Source organism: Hemicordylus capensis, chromosome 8 (assembly GCF_027244095.1).
Source record: "Hemicordylus capensis ecotype Gifberg chromosome 8, rHemCap1.1.pri, whole genome shotgun sequence".
Lineage (NCBI taxonomy): Eukaryota > Metazoa > Chordata > Lepidosauria > Squamata > Cordylidae > Hemicordylus > Hemicordylus capensis.
Genome location: NC_069664.1, coordinates 4,607,004 through 4,629,036, shown reverse-complemented (window position 1 = coordinate 4,629,036; position 22,033 = coordinate 4,607,004). Strand labels below are relative to the sequence as shown.

The window sequence follows — 22,033 nt, the reverse complement described above, 5'->3', positions numbered from 1 at the left end:
TGGTAACATTCCCCCCCCCCAAGATTAAAAAATAGATGTTAGCATTGTTACACATACAGCTATCTCTGTGCTATCACCCCTTCTTTATCCCAACTCCAAATAATTAGATTAAAACTGCAGTCATTTTTGCACAGAAGAAAGCTTCAGGGTAGGTTTAGCGTCGGGATTAGTGTAACAAGGATCAAATTGTTGTACATGGAGTAATCTTTAGAGGACATTCCTGACACTTTCCATTTCCATTCCTGTGACAACACTGATGAAATTTTACCGTTGTTTTTGTCTTTAAAAAACTTTTAAAAGCTTTCAAAACAGCATTGCAAATTTGGCCACGGCAGGCTCAGTGGCCAGGCCAGGCAATAAAAGCATGATAATCCTATCACCTATTTTCCATCTCTAGTGGGGAAATTGTAAAAAAAAAAAAAAGTCAAAATTACAGTGAGCATCTGTTCCCCCAACCACCCCAGCTGGTTCATGTACTATCACACAGACTGTCCCATTTTAATCCATTTTGTTTACATCTTTGCTGGAAATGTGGGTGTGAGAAGGCTGATCTTCCATGAAACGGAACTGTGCTAAGATCAAAGATTTGTGGATTATCATTCTTAATAGTAGCGATGGGATATCATTTATCATTAAATTCATTGACCTTACTGTTCTGTAACTTTCCCTCAACAATTCTTTCTGTAGATTGGGAGTAGTTCAATTTACCAACTGCTGTAAAATTGGTTATAAACCTGTTGGGATGATTGGCTGGTTAAAATATGGTATCTTGTCATTATGCTAAAATTGACAGACTTATTCAGATACAGGAAGGTAGGCAGAGGGATGAACTGGAGTCTTTTTTGTTAATTTCTGGAACAAGATACAAGGTAACATCCAACCTTTTCTTTCGTTTGGTGTAATTTAATATAGCTGAAATATAATTGTGGAGTTTTTTTCCTAATTAATGTTCTTGATTAATAATAGCTATTTCTATCTAGTTCAGTTTAATTTATTACAATCATTGATCAAATACACAATCCAAACCCAGATAAAAAGACCCTTAAAAGTGAATATCAATACAAATGTGTATATATATACACATATAGGAACGATTACATAGAATTGAAGCAAAACAGAATAGGATGAAACAAACTAAAAATCTGAATTAACCATTTCTAACACACCATGTGTGGATCTTAATTGTAGTCGTGCAGAATTTGGCCACCAGATGAGAGACATCGGAGTATTTATCAGAAAGAAATAAGTTTATATAACACTCATCAGAGTTATTTGGGTCTCTAAAAACAAGAGCAATAAAATAAAATAAAAACAAGAGCAGCAATATATCTAAAACACAAATCACGATAGAAGGAGGAACAATACAATTGTTCCATATCAAGAGACAGGCTCTGGCAAAAACTAATAGATTTGGAAATTGATAAGAGATTACTATTATTAATTTATAAACTATATGAGAAGTCTCGATTGTGGGTCCGCTGTAACCAGTATGGTTATTTAACATCAGATGTTCTAACTAGTAGAGGGGTAAAGCAGGGTTGCATTTTGGCACCTACTTTATTTAACATCTGTATCAACTCAGTGGTGAGCTGTTTATCTGACATGTCTATGCACCCTCCAAAACTGGCACAGAAACACATTGCAGTCCTGCTGTATGCAGACGATATGATCCTTTTATCCCAGACGCCCATAGGACTACGTCGAGCACTAGCACAATTAAGTTTGTTTTGTAACGGAGAGATGATAGAGGTAAACCACCAAAAGATAAAAGTTCTGGTGTTTGCCAAACGGCCAAAGAGATATACTTGGCACATGAATGGGAATACAATTGAACAAGTTCAATCTTATAAATACTTAGGTGTTGTATTTCACTCATCTGGTTCCCGTATTGCGCATCAAAAACATATTATTCAGAGCGCCCAATTATCAGTTAATCTAATCAAATCATTTTATTTCTCACGGGGAGCTTTGTACATCCCTGTTGCAATAAAATTACTATTGGCCAAAGTGTATCCTCAGATAATGTATGGTGCACAATTGGGCCCATTTAGTAATTTTGCTCCGTTAGAAACACTTTAAACTAAGTTCATAAGAACTATATTATAGCTGCCATGCTGTGTCCCAAATACTGTTATTAGAAGGGAGGTGGGTCTGGTAAGATTTGAATCATGCTATTGGAGATCTATCATACTTTACTGGTTAAAATTGGTTTTCACGAAAGTTGGCTTAGTACATTTAATTTTGGAAGACTCCTTTAAATCCAAATGGAAATTGGCAGTTACAGAAAAACTACTATCATACGGATTCTCTCATGATGATTTTATCAGATTAGGTTTCGATCAGGCCAGAAGAGAAATTGTGCAACATATCCATGACGTGGAGTTGCAAATGGAACATGCAAAGTTACCAAGTAGCATTTACATAGGTAGTCAGTGTACCGAGCTCAAGTCTGCTACATATTTAAGTAGCATCTTAATTCCAAAATTTAGACGAGCTCAAACACTTGCCCGTGTAAATGCTCTCCCAACAGCTGTGCTCCATGGGAGATTCCAGGGTATACCATACGCATCAAGATTATGCCCTTGTGGATCTGGTAACGTTGAAACAACTGCTCATGTTTTACTGCATTGTGAATATTACAGAGACATAAGACGCCAACAAATTGCCCCACTTTTGATTAATTTTCCGGGTCGTGGAGAGGATTTTTATTTAAACTATTTGCTCACTAATCCTAATCCGGATATTATTCATATCATGGCCAAATATTGTTATATAATATTCCAAATGCGTATAAATGTAGTCTGATTTTATATTATCATCTTATTATTATTATCATCATCATTATTTTAATATTGTTGTATTGCTGGTCTACGATCGAAATAAAGTTTTACTTTACTTTACTGTTACAATTGTTTATATTGTATAGCATATATGTTTGTATGATCTAGCACTGATATGACGAGATAACGGCTAGCATCCTAATGAAGTGCTTGCATAACCAGCAAAATTATAACCAGATCAAGAAATCAGAGCTGACCACTGTTACCCACGCCTTAGTCACGACATGGCTAGATTGCTGTAACATACTCTATGCTGGGCTGCACTTGAAGAATTTTCAGAAACTGTGGCTAGTGCAAAATGTAGCAGCTAGGATTTTATCCAGAGCTGCCTACTGAGATCATATTACACCAGGGGCGTAACTATAATAGGGCAAGGGGAGACAGTTGTCTGGGGGCCCACTGCCTTGGGGGCCCCCCAGAGGCAAGTCACATGACTGACACCCCCAGCTGCGCACACGCCCGAGCTTCCTTCAGTTGTATTCATCCTCCCAAATGGATGTGAGTATTAAGACCTGGAGCTACCAGAATAAATGACTTGAATCATCCACAATTTCCAAAACCTGATGTTCTATTGTGGCACATAGGAGATATCCTCTCTAATAAAAGCCTTGGTGTCCGTCCGTGGATGGACACCAAGGCGTGCGTTCGTGCCTCCCTGGGCTGTTCTGGCCATGCGCGAAGCGCATGCCCAGAACAGAGCAAGGGAGACACGACCGCCAGCACCCGGTGGCCATCTTGGGTGGCCACAAGCGGCCGCCCCAAAGAAGCCGGAGAAGCAGCGGCGGGAGGAACTGGCTGAGGCGGCGGCAGAGCTGCCGCCTCGGCCAAAAGAGACGGAGCCCAAGCCGAGAAGACGGGGGATGGAGCGGAGGCCAACGGAGGCCGGAACAAAAAAAAAAACCGGCAGGGGGGAAAAAAGTTAAAAAACGGGCCCGCGGGGGGAGCAGAGAAGGAGGCGGAGGAGGTCGGTGGGCGGCGCGGGGGTGTTTTGTGCACACAACAAGCCACTTCTGGGGAGGAAGAAGCAAAGAAGGGAAGGGACCCCGCCAGCAGCTCCGTGGCCACCCAAAGGGAACCCGCCACGGCCTCTTGCCTTGCTTTGAGTGCCGTTTGCCCTGCTGAGCCGAGCCGAGCCAAGCCCAGCCCCTCGCCTTACCCAGCCAGCGCCGCCGCCGCTGCTGTTCCTCTGCCTCCTGCAGCCGCCAGAAGTTCCCGGGCAGCAGCAAGAAATGGTGCGTGCCACTTGCCTGTCACCCAGCAGCACTCGGGGCGTGGGCAGCAGGGCCAGCAGCACCTGCAGAAGCCGCTGCTGCCACAGCCCTGGAAAAGCGCCTGCAAAGCACCCCTCGCAGACCCGAGGTGATTCCCTCCCGGCGGCGTCTTGGCAGCTGAGAGGAGGAAGAGGAAAAGCCAGGGCTCCCCTCTGCCCTCAGAAAAATTACCCCACTCCACAGCACAGAAGGCACTGGCCCAGCCATAAGGAGGAGGGCACGAGGCAGCCACAGGAGACAAAAATAGACAGCACCAAAGGACTACTAGATAGAGAGAAAGAGAGAGAGAGAAAGAGACAGACAGACAGACAGAAAAGAAGGAGTGCAGGAGGGAGACAGGACATTAGAGAGAAAAATAGAAGGAATAAGAGAGAAGGGAGAGAAAAGAACAAAATAAACAAAGAGGGAGAAAGAGAAAAAAGGAAAGAAAGAACAAAGGGGGGGGGAAGAAGTGAGGGAGAAAGACCAAAAAAAAACCAAAAAACCGCCAGCCCCAAAGAGCGCGCCCATTATAGAAAGAAAAGAGGAAAAGAGAAAGAAAAAGGAAAAAAATGAGAAAAAGTGGAAGAAATGAAGGAAAAGAGGGACAGGGAGAGAGAGGAAAGGAAAGAGAGGAAGAGGGAGCAAAAGAAAAAAAGAAAAAAGGGGGGGCAAGAGAAAGGGAGAAGGAATAAAGGACAACAAAAACAACAACAAAAGGTACTATCGCCAGTTATTTTAACGGGCTTAAAAATACTAGTGTGTGTGTGTGTAATATATATAGAGAGCTTTTTGTTACTACTATTCAGCCTCATTTAAGATTTCTTTACTTCATGAGCTGAGCTTCAGTGGGGGGGGCATTTTAAAATCTTGTCTCTGGGCCCCCTCCAACCTTGCTATGCTGCTGTATTACACCCATATGGAAAGAGCTACATTGGCTGCTGATTTGTTTCCGGGTCCAATTCAAGGTGCTGGTTTTGACCTTTAAAGCCCTTAGCGGTTTGGCCCTGGCTACCAGAGGGACTGCCGACTGCCAAGGGTTCCTGCTCACTTGATGAGGTCATTGGAGGGGGCTCTGCTCCGGGTGCCAACAATGAGGGAGGCTCAGCTGTCATGCATGTGGGACAGGACCTTCTCAATCATGGCCCCCAGGTCTGGAATGCCCTCCCAGTGGGCATCCACACCTCCGTCTCCATCACAGTGTTTAGAAGTGAAATCTTGGCTTTTTATTCAGGCTTTTATATGAGTGTTGTTTTTGTTGCTGCTGCTCTGTGTTTTGTAGATTTATGATGTATGCTTTTTTAAACTTTTAATCTTATTTGTATTTTTATATTCCAATTTAATATTTTTATTTTGTAACTTTTCTAGTCTTATATTGTTTTAAATGTTTTGTAAACCACCTTGGGATCAGCGTTCCCTCCAAGAGCGTGTGCTTGTCACACATTTTTTGATGTCCGCTCAGTTAATTTTAGATCCCGCTCAGGTTGAATCGGGAAGGCCCCACCCTGAATCCATGTGTGCACACACTGCCTTGATACAGCCGCCCAGAACAAATCTAATTCCACACACAGCTGAGGGCGGGGTGGGGGGGGGGGGAGAGAGAACACTGCTTGGGATTGTTATAATGGAAGGCGGTATAAAAAGCTAACAATTAAACAAACAAACAAACCAGGAATTTGTGCAATGGCGCAAAAGTTCCATTTAAAACAAAGGAGACATACTGCAGTTGTGCACTGTTACACATGTGCAAGCATGCTTGCAGCCGTGCAATGCTAGCCTGGAACCCAAAGTAGTGCAACAGTAGCACAAAGCAGGAGCTAGCACAGCCACTTGGCATGAGCATGAATGTTGCGCAAGTGTGCTTCCAGCAGCATAGCACCAGTCGGAATGCAAACTAGCACAACAGCTAGTGCAAGGAGCTTGGGCTCAAGGGTGCCCTGCCCCCCCCCCGACTTCTGAGTGGAAGTGCAGTCCCTCACAAACCTGGGGGAGCCTCAAATCCCAAGGATGTCCCAGGGTTGGCCGTGCCCCCGCCCACCAGTACTGTGCCTGGTGGCCAAGCTCACAACTATGTTGCTCCCATGCACAGACACTGGCCGGCTGGGGGGAGTGAGGGTGGAGTGCAGCCAGCTGGCTATGGTGAGTCCGTGCCTGGCAGCGGGGCTGATAACAGGAGCTAGCTGAGTTGGGCAACCACTCTGCACTAGCACGGCATCCTTCTGCAAGTGTTTGATGACTCAGGATGTCAGCCGTGATTTCTTTTTCTTGTTTCCAGATTTCAAAACCATTTCATGAAGCCAAAAAATAATAATCAAAAATCAAAGAAATATCCTGTTTTAGCTTTTCATTTTGTATTCATAGCTCTTGTTACTGTTTTAACACTTCTGGGATAGTCTTGCCAGTCTGATTGACAAGTGTCCTTCTTAACTCATGTCCGAAACGCTTGATGCCTTAATTATCTTTGCTGATCTGGAGTACAAGAAGTGGGATGTAAGATACGGAGTGTGCATTTCTGGAGCGGAAAAGCATTGCTGATACTTGGGAATCTTTTCACATGAAAAAGTTTAACCCTACAGAAAAAGCTTTCCAGAGCCTGCCAGATCACCTCAGATTAAAGGATTTTAGTCTTTTCTCCCCCATGATTTATATACTAAACCAAACTTCAGTATGAGATCTCAGAATTCTCAGGCAATGATTGCATTGGAACACAGGAACACTGGAATGAATTCAAACAAATATCTGTTGAACACAATCCATATTCACCACTTCTCTTCAGATTCACATATCTTCAGATTTCAGTCCAAATTCTCAAGTTCTTTTAACTCAGTGATGGATCTCCCATTGGGAGACCATGGGCAGTGAACGCGGGCCAGGACTGGAGCAACCACATACCTGTCTCTACAATGGTGAAAGTCACCTTTTAAAAGTGACAATTCTCTTTATTGATCAGGGAAAGAGCAACTGGCCTTATCCATCCCCAGCACAATGCCCCTCCAGTGGCTCTTGATGGTGTCTATTTTATATTTCTTTTTTAGATTATGAACCTTTTGGGGAGAGGGAGCCATCTTATTTATGTATGTTTAACTATGGAAACCACTTTGGGAACTTCAGTTGAAAAGCAATATATAAATATTCGTCATATTTGTATTTGTCGTAAGTTAGCAACAAATACTGGAGTCCCTCCTTTATCTGGGGTCTTACTTCATGTGCAAATCCCCCCTCCCCATTTTCTGGGTCTTTTTGTAGGGTGAGTGTGTTCAGTCTCCACTACCTTTCATACAGCTCTAAAGCTTCAAGAGTTAATGTTAAGAAGCAGGGCTCTTCAGTTTCGTGTAAGTGTTACAGAGTGGGCTGAGGAACATTTCTTCTGTTCAGTCTTACTGTGGTTATCTGAGCCTCCAAAGTATTCCCAATTCCCATAAATTAATAATTTGATTTCTATACCGCCCTTCCCAAAGTGGCTCAGGGCGGTTTACAAGAGAAATAACAAACAAACAAATCTAGGAAGTTCTGAGGAAATCCCCTCAAAACTTGCCCGCCAGCACTTGGGAGAGCAGTACTTATTTTTTATTTAATTTAATATTTATATTGTATGCCGCGCTCCATCCGAAGACCCCAGGACAGTTAACATGATAAAGACAGTAATAAAACTTCAATTAAAGCAAACTGCTATGTAGTGATCAGCCACCTCTCCCCTAAAGAGTTAAACAGAAGTGAACCCTGTCCTGATTGACAGGTTGGTGAACTCCAGGGCCCAGTCAATCAGCACACCATGGGGGTGGGACCTAGAGACCCGTTGGGAGGAAGGTGAGTTTATTTGTTAGAAGAAGATGGGCTGGAGGTGCACGAGGACATATGTGGCCATGGAAGATGACTACAGGAAGATGACTGCAGCTCTTGAAAGATACAACTTCAGGGGCTTGAATTCTCAACCAGGGTTTGGGTGAGTTCAAGAAAAAGGAAGCCTAGGTTTTGGTTTTAGGAAGTTTAGTATAAGGAAAGTTTGTTTAGTCAGATTTTGCATTAGACTTTCTGTTTCTTTGGTGTGTGCTTTGTATATCCCTGATACTGGTCTATTATTGTTTGTTTACCTGTAACTTAACTAAACTAAGAAACACTAGCCGTCCATCCATCCAGGGCGTTGCAAAAGGCTCTGTAAGCTTTTAAAGGTGATTTTGTATTTTCCTACATACCTGTTCCTTGCAACTGGGAACCACGATTTTTAAAGCATGCTGCCCCAGCATCATTCAGGGTGCTTTCTGAAGTATTTGTGTAACCTACTGAGTATTTTTACCTGTCACTAAAAGCTGAATGAGCCTCAGAGAGAAACAGTCTGTAGTATTGGAATAAAACTGTTTTTCTTTTTGTTCTTTTCTTTTACAAGCCTCTCCAAGTGGGGTTTTTAATGCAGGAAAAAGGTGGGGCTGGAAGGGGGTCTTACTCTGGTGCAAGCACCTCCTCAGCCATTCAGCAACTACCAGTTTTCTCACCACATGTAGGTTTGCACATGGAAGATTTTTGTGTACTTTTCCAATAGCAAAAGGAAGAGAGTTTTCTCTGGGAATTGCACCCCAAGACCAGAGAGGTTCAAGCTTGTAATAAAGAAGGGTGGTGATGTCAGCCATTTTTGAATCTACCAAAAATAAAGAAGAGTTTTAGGATAAGCCTAGTTATCCAGCTCAGCAGGGATGATTCAGCATTTCTTTCCCTCACATGAGCTTGCTATGAGACAAAGGCTTTAATCCACTACATGCTAAAACAAAAATACAGCTATGTTAAAAATAAAGCTGGGGACCACTCATCAGGTTTTAAAAGGGCAGTCTTCAGGTTCCTCTGAAAGGTTGGGAGAGAGGGAGACATGGAGGCCTCAGCCATGAGCAATTTCCACAGTCTAGGGGCTATCACAATGAAGGTCCTGTCCTGCATATTCGACAAACCATCCTCAGCAGGTGTTGGCACATGGATCAGAGCCCTCTGAGCCGATCTAGTCAGGCAGGTAGGTTCCACTTGGAGCAGGCGGTTCCTAAGGTACCTAAGGCACAAGCTGTTTATGGCTTTAAAAGTAATAACCAGCAGCTTGAATTGCAGCCAGAAACAAATAAGCAGCCAATGCAGTGCCTTCAGAATTGGTGTAATATGTGCACTGTGTGCATCCCCAGAAATCAGTCTGGCAGTTGCATTTTGCACCATCTGTACTTTCTGAATACTTTTCAAGAGCAGTCCCATGTAGGGCACATTGCAGTCACCCAAATATGATGGGACTAAGGCTAGGGTAGCAGAGGCCAGATCAGCCCTCTCAAGGAAGCTGGTGCACTGACCAGAGCTTATAAATGTCATACACAAGATGTGATAATATAAATACATGTATGTTATAAATGACATACATGCAAGCTAGCATGGTGTAATGGCGAGTGTTGAACTAGGACTAGGGAATCAGCTCAATCTTGAGCGGGTTCAAACTCAAGCCAGTTCAATTGAGCTGAATTCGCCGGGCTGGTTCAGGGATGCCAGGTGCCAATAAACTGTTGGTTTTTTTAAAAGGCTGACTTTTTTATCATCATCATCATTATTATTATTATTATTTATTTATTTATTTTATTTTTTACATTTATATCCCACTCTTCCTCCAAGGAGCCCAGAGCGGTGTACTACATACTTAGGTTTCTCCTCACAACAACCCTGTGAAGTAGGCGAGGCTGAGAGAGAAGTGACTGGCCCAGAATCATCCAGCTAGTTTCATGGCTGAATGGGGATTTGAACTCGGGTCTCGCCGGTCCTATTCCAGCACCACGCTGACTTACCACTGCTGAAGGCTTCTGTGGCCTCGGGGTGCTGCTGCAGCCACGGGGTGGGTGGGTGGAGTCCTCTGGAGGCTCCCCTCCCCCGCTGGCCTCCCCGCATCTCCCCATAACACGGGTCACGTAAATGGCCACCGTACATGTAAACAGGGCTGAAACAGCTCATGGAGAAGTGGGGGAGAGGGAGCCTCCAAAGGACATTCCCACCTGCCCCCACAGCTGTAGCAGCAGCCCAGCAGCCCATGAGGTTGCAAGAGCCCTCAGTGATGGTAAGTGTATCTATATATCTATATATCTATATATCTATATCTATATATATCCGAATATCCAGATATATATTTATCCGAATTTGAACCACATTCGAACCGAACCAAGGCCCCTGGGGTTGCCAAAACCAAACATGCCTGCATTTGAACAGTTCGAATCCTGTTCGGTTTTGAACCGAACTGGGCAAACTGGTTTTGTGCACATCCCTAACTAGGACCAGGACCAGGGAGATCTGAGGTCAAATCCCCATTCAGCCATAAAATGTATTGTGTGACTTTGGACCAGTCACTTATCCCTCAGCCTACAGGGCTGCTGTGGGGATAAACGAAACCATGTACACTACTTCGGGCTCCTTGGAGAGAGTGGGATATAAATGTAAACATAAATAAATAAAACAAATGCCTAAGCAGTTCCTTTTAAAAGGGAAAATTGTGCATAGCTATCTGCCCGACTTCAAGATAATTGAATACTGAAAGCTATGTTTCAGTTAATAGGGTGTATTCTCCTCTCTCACACTCGCGCTAACCTAGGCTTTTAAGAAGTGTTTTTCAGGGAACAAGCCCATTTTGTCTTCCCTTTAAGTAACACTGAAGTAAGACTCAAAACTCTTTCATTATGTGTGTAGAGTTATCAAAATACAGAAGCACGGCTGGGTGGGGTGGGGTGGCTGGAGCCATCAGAGTGGTAAGGGGGAAATCATTGTGAAAGTGTTACGTCTGTACACAGCCTTAAACAATTAGGGTGTGGAAAGGACAGAGAAAGAGAGAGGAGATTTAGTGCCTGCGTCTCCTCGACCCCTTCCCCCCATTCCCCCCAATGTTTTCAACTTGACACACTTCACCTCCCTCTGTGTTTTTATTAGCTGGTATTCTCGATACATCAGCGACAGCTATGATGAAACCAGTGGCAGATTTTGCTGCAAAGCAGCTGGGTCACCCTCCCAGGGGCCTTGTTGCCTTTACCATGCGAGATCTTAAAGTGACCATGTCTGCACCGGCTGCTGTTTTGCAAGAGCCTGAAAGAGAGGTCCTGAAAGTGTTAAAGTAAGTGTGTGTGTGTGTGTGTGTGTGTGTGTGTGCTGGGTGGTGGTGATGGTTACTATACGGCTCACAGAGCTACTCTGAAAAATTCAGAGACATCTCAGTATCACAAACACAGACCCCGTTATGGGCAGCTATATGTGAGAGTGCCTTGCTTCAGGGTGTCAAATCAAATATACATCGCTGCTTCGTGCAGTATATCGTTTCCCCTCGTGGGGATTCAGAAAGGGAAAGAGGGAGAGCAAGGAAACTTTAACAATATATGATGGGGTTTATCATTTACTGTCATCTCATTTATTACTCACAATGTCAGTGACGAGTGAAAGAAAGGCACACCAAAAAAAGAGAGAGAGAGAGACAACTTATTTAACGGTGAATCCCAACATGCTTACCTGGAACCGTCGCATATCTCGGGGGTTCCCTGCTGTTTTCAAACAATTCTGATTGCACTTGAGGAAAAATTTTAAGAAGAATCTGTAGGGGGAAAGAAAAACGTGTGTGACATCTTCTGCTTTAAAAATTAGCGTCTGCTATTATTTACTCGCTTTGTGTTGGTATGATTGTGCCCTGTGGCAGAATCCATCAGGGGATGTCAACAGACTGTTTAAAAGGATGCTGTCAATTAAATCAGATTAAAATGACATTTCAGGCGGAATTTATTTGCCCTGCAAAGTAATACTTAATGTTATTAGAAACCAAAAGATCCTTAAAGCCTTTTAGCCCAAAGTCAAGGGAGGAAGGATACGGAGGATCGAAGTTTACAAACCACGGATGAGAAAACAGAGTTGGGAAAGCTAGAAGATTTACTGGGACTAATTAAATGTGAAATGAAAATGAGAGGGGGGGAGGGAGGGGGGAGGGAGGGGCACTTTTCTTCCTGTAAGTAACCAGCAGTTTTTGTGTGCTCATAATACAACTAATGTTATGATGGGTATTTATATACCACTTTTCAACAAAAGTTCCCAAAGCGGTTTACATAGATATATATGAATGAATGAATGAATGAATGAATGAAATGTCTCCCTTTCCCCAAAGGGCTCACAATCTAAAAAAGAAGTATAAGCTAGACATCAGCAACAGCCACTGGAGGGATACTGGGGGTGGATAGGGCCAGTTGCTCTACCCTTGCTAAATAAAGAGAAACACCTCTTTAGAAAGATGCCTCTTTGCTCAGTTAGCAGGGATAATGAAGCATCTGCAAGCCATCTCTCTCTCTGCCTGTCCAAGATATTCTGCACCAAGAGATTCTATTTCCAGGGGCAGCCCTTTTCACAAGGCAAGGTGAGAAGCTGCCTCACTTAGGCACCACGTTTTGGGGGCAGCAGCAAGGTAGGAAGGTGCCCTCCTGTGCACCTGGGAAGCACAGAGGTCTTGAGCCACTTCTCACACCAGCCCTATACACAGCATATGTCTGGTGCTTGTACAATCTGTGTAGAGTATACCCAGGTACAGATACATAGGTAGTTATTCATTATAGCCCTATTCAAACATTATGCTGCACAAGTGTACAGATGTCTGCACACTCATACAGGTGTTTGTGCGAATGACTGTCCCTGTGTTCATTTTTTTAAAGTGTTTGTGGATACAGGCCCTTCAAATGCATGGTACAAATAGGAGGTGTGCTGCTGTACCTGTGCTCAGCGTAACATGTGAATGACTGTACCTGTGTACACTCTTGTACGAGTGTTGAATACATGTGAATGGGCCTGTTATATTGAACTCAGATGCACTCTCTATCTGTACCATGCATTTGAGGGACCTGTAACCAGGTTGGTTTTGGAAACAAATGCAGGTACAGTTGTTTGCACAAAAATGTATGTGTGTACAGGCATCTGAACACAGATCCAACATAATAAGGTTGTTCTCATGATCAAACATTCCTGGATAGGAGTGGGGGTTAACCCATGAATCTGTGGTCATCTGGGGCACTGGGAGTTCCCCTTACCCAGAAGTTCCAAACCTCAGTAGCCCTATCTGCTACCCTGGTTAAAAGCGAGGTAGGACAGGAAAAGCACTGTCTATGTGCAGCCAGTGGCCATGTTTACCATAGAATTTGGTGGAAAGTGGGGCCAGAGAGAGGAGAGCTGTTGCTGTACCGAGGGCTGCCTCTCCACTGCTCCTGGAAAGCATTCTGGGATATGTGGAGCCCCCAACTCCTGATTTCAGCAGTGGAGAATGCCGCTGCGGCAGTAATGTTGGCCCATGAGCTACAGAGCCCAAAAAGGCTTTTGTCATCTGGGAGGCACAAGGTAGAAGTGTGCCTTCTCTCCAGCCCACTCCTATATGGTCATGAGAATGAGCCCAGTGTCTGAATAGGGCTATTATGTGTCAGTGAACCTGAGTTTCTCACTGAATGTACACTCGGGCACCTATGGGCAGTCTGGCCTTCTGTTCAGTATAGGTATACGATACCTGCATTTCCAGGGACACAGCAGAGCACATGATTTGTGGGCACCCGAGTTCCATTTCCAGCTAAGAAGATCTTTGGCTTTATTTTGGGAAGGACCAATATCTGAGGCCCTGGAGAGTCACTGGCAGCCGGGGTACTGGACTAGATGGACCAAAGATCTGACTCAGTATAAGGCAGTTCCATACATTCATATAGGCACACGTTTGTCTCAGATTATTCCCTCTTTTCGCATACACTTAAACACTGCAGACATACACCTGCAAAATGAGATCCAACATGGCGCAGTGGGTCAAGTTTAGAGTTTGGATGTGGATGATACCAAGGAACTCCCATCTCAGCCTGACCTCTCAGCAGATTGCTAGGAGTTTGTATAAGATATTGATTGATTGATTGATTGATTTGATTTGATTTGATTTATATACCGCCCTTCCAAAATGGCTCAGGGCAGTTTACAATTAAAACAAACCACTAAAACAGTAAAGAGCTAAAACAAAAATTAAAAACAATATAACAACAATTAAAATTTTAAAAAACATTTTAAAACAACAATTAAACAATTACAGTGATTAAAAGCCCTAAAATCGGGTTAGAATATTAAAACCGATTTAAAAACCCTGGAAAGCCAGGCCAAACAAATACGTTTTAAGGGCTCTCCTGAAGGCTAATAGAGAATTCAAATTGCGGATTTCTGCAGGGAGCGCATTCCCTATGAATCATATGAATCTCACAAGATTTCTTCAGGGCCAGTTGCACATGCTGGCGAGACCTAAATTCAAATCCCTATCAGTCATGAAGCTCACTGGTTGCACTGAGGCCTGAGTTCCATCTAAGGTGTTCACACGCATACACACACACAACAGGTCAGCCCCCCACTCCGCTGTCTCTGCCAGCACACGGTGCTACTCCCTGCCACTGCTGCCCAACTGGTCCCATTTCCCCCTCTCCCCAGCCAGGCTGCCACCACCACTGCCACCGCCTCCCAGTTTCCCCCTCTCCCCAGTTGGAATGCCACCACCATTGCAGCTGCTGCTACCTCCTTTTCCTGCTCAGCTGCAGATCTCATCTGAAGGCTTGTGAGAGGCGAAAGTCCCCTTTTGCGAGACTTCTGTCGAGCTCCACACAGGATGGAGGTGGTTTTGGAGGAGGAGGAGGCGGATGGCGGTGGGGGGCAGCAGATGGCCGAGGCAGCCCCCGGCAGCCCAGAAAACAGGCAAGATGTTGAGGGGGTGAGGAAAAAACCTTTGCTCTGCCTTAAAAAAACACACAACTTGAAATCCTAAAGTGCTAGAGTTTGAAAAATAATATAACATCACACACACAAAAAGCAAACCTGTTGTCAAATACAGTCCACCACTAAAAGCATTAATTCCTTCCTGGTGTGTGTGTGCGTGTGTGTGTGTGTGTGACTTCCTTGATCATGATGATTTTTTTAGAAAAGATTTTTAAAATTTGCCTTAAATTTTTAAAGTATTAATTAAAAATTAATACTTTCCGTGTGTGTGTGTGTGTGAATTCCTTGATAATTAATTTAAAAAAAATTAAAAAGATTTTAAAATGTCTGTGTGTGTGTATTAACTCCTTACTGGTGCGTGTTACTTCCTTGTTCATGATGATTTTTTTAGAAAAGATTTTTAAAAATTGCCTTAAATTTTTAAAGTATTAATTAAAAAATAATACTTTCCGTGTGTGTGTGTGTGTGAATTCCTTGATAATTTATTTCTAAAAATAAAAAAGATTTAAAAATGTCTCTGTATGTGTGTATTAATTTTTTCCGTATGTGTGTCTGTGTGTGTCTGTGTGACTTCCTTGATCATGATGATTTTTTTGGAAAAGATTTTTTAAAATTGCCTTAATTTTTTAAAGTGTTAATTAAAAATTAATACTTTCTCTGTGTGTGCATGCACACTGCTTTGATACTGTCACCCAGAACAAAACTCTTTCCATTCACTCACGATAAAAATGAGAGAAAACACTGCCTGAGGCCAGTCATAATCTCCTAGTCTACTCTAAACTACCTCACAGGGCTATTGTGGGAATAAAATGTGGGGCTGGCGGGACCACGTACACCATCCTGAGGTTCCTGGAGGAGGAAGGATGGAATTAAAATGTAATATATATGATTAAAAAAAGAATTCATTTCTCATTTCTCATCGCATTGAGGAATACTGTAGAATTTATTCATGACCACAGGTCATGTCAATAAGTTTCTTAACTTGCATGATGATCTAGTACTCCTTACAAAGGTGTTCTCTCTCTCTCTCTCTCTCCCCCTCTCCCTCTCCTCACCTCAGTTTTTGCCCCTTTTTATTTATATTCACCACTTCTGCAATATTTATCAGTTTCACCAAATGGTAAATTCTGAATTTACCTCTATGTAATTTAACCATGGTTAAAAAAACTATATAAGTTAGTTGTGGGCAACACACTGAGGCTATTCACATGGGCGTGCAAAACTGGGCGAAGGGAGCCCAGCCCAGATTTGCATGCTCATGTGAACCGCCGGGATCAGGCCTGACCCCGGTGACTACATGGTGGCAAACCCACCTATGTAGCCTCCCAGTTAAACAAGATGAGCACTCCCTTACCCTTGTTTATCTGATCGTGTGTTAGCCGCAGCTGCTTGCAGCCATGGCTGGCAGACTTTTCTGAGGGGGGGAGGATCCCTCCAGGGGGCAGTGTGGTGCGGGGCAGAGCATCTCATCAACCCAACCCTGGGAGCTGCAGTGGAAGCCACTGCTCGTCTGGGTGGGCGATCCGCCGATCATCTGTTGTGGGGAAGGTAAGTTAAACCCTCCTTCCCTGCAGACTGCCCACAAGCTCTTCTCACAGATCGTGAGAAGAGCTCTGTTGAGAACCATCCATGTGATAACTGGGATCACATGTCCCAGTTATTACATGGTGGTGACTTAGAAATGTACAGCATGAAAGTTCAAGCCATGCATAGACTTGAACAAAACTGCAGTGTATTAATCTGTCTAGCCAGTTTACTATACATCCCAAGCCCATCCAACATATTCTATATCATATATAGGAATGCAGGAAGCTGCCTTATAACAGGTCAGAGCATTGGTACATCCAGCTCAATATTGTCTACACTGACTGGCAGTGGCTCTTCAAGGTATCAGGCAGGAGTCTTTTCCAGTCCTACCTGAACTGCCAGGGATTGAACCTGGAATCTTCTGCATGTAGGCAGATGTTCTACCACTGAGCTACGGACCTATTCCATACATAGGAAACTGCCTTATATGGGATCAGACTTATGCCAAATCAGATCGTTGCTCCATCTAGCTCAGTATTATCTATACCAACTGGCAGCAGCAATCCTGAATTTCAGAGCAGGCCTTGGGGTCTTTTCCAGGCTTACCTGGAGATACCAAGGATTGAACCTAGGACCTTCTGCATGCAAGCAGATGCTCTGCCACTGAGCTATGGGCCCATACCATTTCGTTTGCACTACCTATAAGTGACTTTTCCCATGACAATGGTTTTTCCCGTGACACTCTATGGATGTGAAAGCTGGACTTTGAAGAAGCAAGATAGAAAAAGTATTGACGCTTTTGAATGTTGGTGCTGGAGAACACTGAGGATACCATGGACAGCCAGGAAAACAAACAAATGTATCAGAGAACAAATCAATCCAGAATTTTCACTCAAGGCACAAATGACCAGGCTCAAACTAGCATACTTTGGACACATTATGGAAAAATGCAGCTCCCTTGAGAAGTCCATAATGCTGGGGGAAGTGGAAGGAAAGAGAAGAAGAGGACAACCAGCAGCAAGGTGGATGGACTCGATTACAACAGCAATGAATGCACCACTGAGAGATCTTAAAGGCCAAGTGGAAGACAGAACCTGCCAGAGAAAATCTATCTATGTGATCACTAGGAGTCGACACCAACTTGATGGCACTTCATCAATCAATCACATATGAGTGATAGGAAAATCCCAAACCTTGCACTACAACTGGATATTTTTGAGCCAATGAAAAAGTACCAAAAATCCAGTCAAAGGAAGGGGGAAGACAAAATGACTTACAGATTTTTGAGACTGACCAACTTTTTCCTCAAAGCTCCCCATCAAATCTATTCACAAGTGTCTTATTTCCACCACTTTTCAACATTTTCCAAGGAAATCGATGCTTCAAAACATGCTCAGGACCATCCAGGCGATTCCACGTTTGGGACTGATGTCTAAAATCTACACCTTGAAACTCAATGCTCGGAAACGATTAACCTAATGAGAAACGCTATGAGGTTTGCTCTTTGCAAGATTCACCAGGATACAGTATGAACAGAGTACAGTGTGACCTACTGTTCTGTGCTACATTCAATATTTGTGTGCATTTGCTGGAGAGTTGCAAAATATCTGGAGTTGCCATAGGAAGGAAAACAGAGGTCCCTTGAACATATTTTCACAACCCAGACAAAAGGCTAGAAAATATCTCTCTCTCTCTCTCTCTCTCTCTCTCTCTCTCTCTCTCTCTCTCTCACACATTCTTTCTCTCTCTCTCCCCTTGGCTGGAAATATTTTCATGAGGTATTGTTCTGGTTGGGTTTTTCTTTTCCCTTCTCTCCTTTCCCCCCCTTTTTTCCTTTTTGCCCTGGTGTCCTAACAGTACATTTAAATTGCAGCGGGGGGGGGGCTGCAGATTTAACTGGGACACGGAAAATTCATGAAGGCTGCAGGACAAAATAAAATGCATTCATCGAAGAGTTGAAGAGTTGTGGGGAGGGGCGGGAGTTGAAAGTCAGCTGGGAACACAATGAGCAATTTATTTATTTATTTCCCTTGCTGAGTGCTTGTCTAAAAAAAAATTCAGCTTTTGCAGTAAGTTAAAGTCCCAGGTGAGCTAGGCCTAGTTCCCTTTCTGTTACTATGACAACGAATTTTTACCGCAGTCCCAAAGTCCCTTCAGAACTCACACATTCATGCCTTGAATTAGAACTTTAAAGGAGAAAGATGTATATTTTTCTCAGGGTTTACCAACAAGAAAAAACAAACAATAGAAAAATGAAGCAAAAAAACACACACACACCCAAACATAGCAATGTTGTATCTCCGATATAACCTTAGTTTTGCCAACTTTCAGCTGTGGACTCTTTTTCACCACCAGATACAAAGGAAATACTTAGACATCTGATTCATCTGTGAGCATCCATCAATAAAAAGCAAAAAACAATGTAAACTGATGAGATAATATCGCTCAAATGGTCCTTGAAAATACCTACTATGCTTTTTTGCCGACATTAACAGAATTTGCATTTTTTTTTAAAAAAAACTGGTAAATATAGAGCAAGCAAATTTTAGCATACCCTACCCCAATGTGTTTCTCAAAAGGTTCATGAAAAAGAAACTTGCTTTATCCTTCATGTTGTTCCTCCACAAGGTTCTCTTGGTGGCGAATGCAAAACACCCAAATCTCTTTGTGAGACAGGTACGGAAGTGTACTGGTCAACGTCTAGACTAAGAAAGCACTTGTGCGGCAGAGTTGTGCACTTGTGCAATCTCTGCAACATACGCGGGCAGAGGAAAGTGTTGCCCAGCAGGGGGCACCCTGCAGGATCCACATCCTGTTTTGCAAATGTGAGGAGATTTGCATTAGCACAACCCTAGAATGGAAACAAGCTCCTGACCAGGGACGGAGCCACCATTGAATAGACAGGTTCAAAGAACCTGGCCACAGAAGGGCCGCACGAGCCCTTTGGAGTTCATTCCCAGCCAGTATTTGCTGGCTGGATGCATTTATTTCCCTTTCTCTCCTTCTAGCAAGGCTGGGAATGCACTCCAGAGGGTTTGCATGGGCCCTCCAGCAATCGGGCCATGTCCACATGTGTGTGACATCACACACAAAGGGTGTCACTGGCACGTGTAGCACATGCACAGTAAGGCCGCTGGGGATGGGGCCAAACCTGGCCTCTGTTTCCTGGCTCCAAACTGCTCCTGACTGCGCACAGCTAGCTAGTGCAACAGGTTTGTGCTAGCACAGGGGTTTCCAGCCTGTGTCCTTCCAGATGCTGCTGGACTACATCGCTCCTAAATTGTCGCTGGGGATGAGAGGAGTTGCAGTTCAGCAACATCTGGAGGGCCACAGCCTGGGAACCCCTGCTCTAGTGTAATCACGTTTGCACAAGTGCTTCATGGGTCAGGCTATTCTCACAACCCTAAACAGAGTCAAGGTCGGAGATCCCTGTGCACTCCTGATCTGCAATCGTGTGTTTGCCGAGATCAAGGTAGGAGGAGGGGAGCATGATCATGTGGGAGCTGGGTAGGATGAGTGTGGCCAACTCACATTCTGTCACCTGCATTGTATTGAGGGTGGACGGAAAGCCATCCTACCCAGATCCTGCATGATCACTCTCAACAACACCTGCCTTGATTTTTGCAAACACACAGCCACTGCTCAGGAGTGCACATGGCTCACCTAGCCTTGCTGGGAGCTCCTCCAACTCTGTTTAGGGTTGTGAGAACAGCCCTAATTTGTATCACACAATGAGGCTATTCTCATGACCACGCAGAACCGGGCTAAGGGAAGTCAGCCTGGTTCCGCAATGGGAGCTGTGCGGTTCCTGGCAGCAAACCTGAAAAAAAACAACCCTTCCCCATAAACCAGGTTAACGGAGCAAGTGCTCTGTTAGCCTTGGTTATCCGGTTGTGAGACCCTGCAGTGTGCTCCGCACCATGGCGACTCATGAGGAGACCGCCAACCACACACTTGCACGGGGAATTCTGGCACTTCCGAGGGCCGCCCTCCTCCCCGCCAATCTCCACTGCACCTACCGGCTCCAATCCGGCCTCCCAGGGATGGCTCCCTGCTCATCTGCAGAGAGAGCAAGCTAAGCCTGCTGTTATGTTCCTGCTGTTACAACTGCTTCACTCCATAGTAAACATTAAGTTGAGAGAGATGAATCAAAGCATCCCTAAAGCAATCCTTGTGAGCAGGTATTTACTCTACTGTTTGCACTGAAAACCTTGTAGATGTTCATTCCTTAAGGGTAGGTCAAAAAAGGCAAATGTGGTGGTGGTGGGGGTGTTGCTAAGGGAGTATCAGAAGTATTCTTACAAGCCAGCTTGCTGTAGGGTTACAAGATCTCCGGGTTTGACCTGAAGCTTTAGAATTCAGCCTAATTTTAGGTTTTAAACCTAGATTCATCAGTTAAAATGGTTAAATCTCAGGGTTTAAAAAACAGAAGTGAGAAAAGAAGCAATTTCCCCCTGAAACCTATTCTTAGCCTTCTTCTTCTTTCTAAAATTTACATCAACTCAGCTTTTCCTATTTCACAGATTTCTCCTTCTGTGGAAGAGAATGTCTGATGGGTGCAAACTGGTCCTGCAGAAACTTCCCTGTGAAATGTCATCTGTCTTACACAAACTCATTGGGCTCCCTTTCACAATTCTCAGATGTGTTGACCTGAATCCACTTCTAGGTTCAGTTTGCATGGAAATTCTGGAGCAAACCCTCAGGATGCACAAAAGACCCTGGACCGGGTCTCACAATCTGTGAGACCCAGTTTGGGGCGCTGAGCGGGGAGGGAGCCCTGGGTGGCCAGATTGGCCGCCCACACAATTGCCAGCTCCGTGACGGCTATTCTCATGATGGGGGGAAATGGAGCCCAACCCGGTTTTCCCCCATCATGAGAACCACCAGGCTTGTGGGCAGCTAGCCCACCAAAGTAGCCCTCCCCTTCAACGAGGTTAGTGGAGTGAGTGCTCCGCTAACCCCAGTTTGGAGATTGTGAGCAGCGGTGACTTGTGAGGAGACCCCTGCCAGGAGGCTAAAACAAGCCTCCCGGTCTTTTGGGTCTCCCCACACTTGCATGGGACATCCTGGGACTTCCGGGGGCTGGGCGAGCCACTAGTGATCACACGCCAGAAGCAGTCCTCTGCAGGTGATCGTCTGTGGGAAGAGCAGGCTAAGCCCGCTCTCCCCGCCAGACCCTCCCAGACTCTACACACTGCTCGTGTGTAGAGCCCCAATGTAGAGCCACCCAGGTTTGGGAGCTGCTCCCAATTTTTGGTTGTGTGGAAGCAAGTTAGGAGGAAAACCTGGGTAGAAGTGATTGTGTGGAAGCAAGGAAGGAGGGAAGGCTACCCAGGTTTTCCTCCTACCTTTCTTCTGCATAATCACTTCTACCTTGGTTTTCATCCTACCTTGCTTCCATACAACTGAAAATTGGGAGCACACACAGCTCCCAAACCTGGGTAGAACACAGTTTTTGATTATGCGAATGACCTCAGTATAAGGCAGCTTCACATGTTCCCATATTTCTATTTTGACTTAGCCTCTCTTAGAAACACTGTCAAAGTCCTGCATCTCAACAAGAGATGGCTACCTACCATTTCACTGTTTGAAAACTTCCCACCCTAAATCATGCGGAATGTTCCACATTTGAGTCTGAATGGGTCGTTGCCTACACTCTGCCTTATTATG

The 22,033-nt window shown here is 44.3% G+C and overlaps 1 protein-coding gene across 3 annotated transcripts in view; it reads right to left on the bottom strand.

Annotated features, from left to right (window-relative positions):
• EBF2 (EBF transcription factor 2) overlaps positions 1–22,033 on the bottom strand; it is a 320,570-nt gene that overhangs the window by 84,668 nt on the left and 213,869 nt on the right. For all 3 annotated transcript variants that reach the window (XM_053269072.1, XM_053269073.1, XM_053269074.1), the window contains exon 7: positions 11,588–11,669. In XM_053269072.1, coding sequence (XP_053125047.1) covers positions 11,588–11,669 — 82 coding nt within the window. The remainder of the gene's footprint in view (positions 1–11,587; positions 11,670–22,033) is intronic.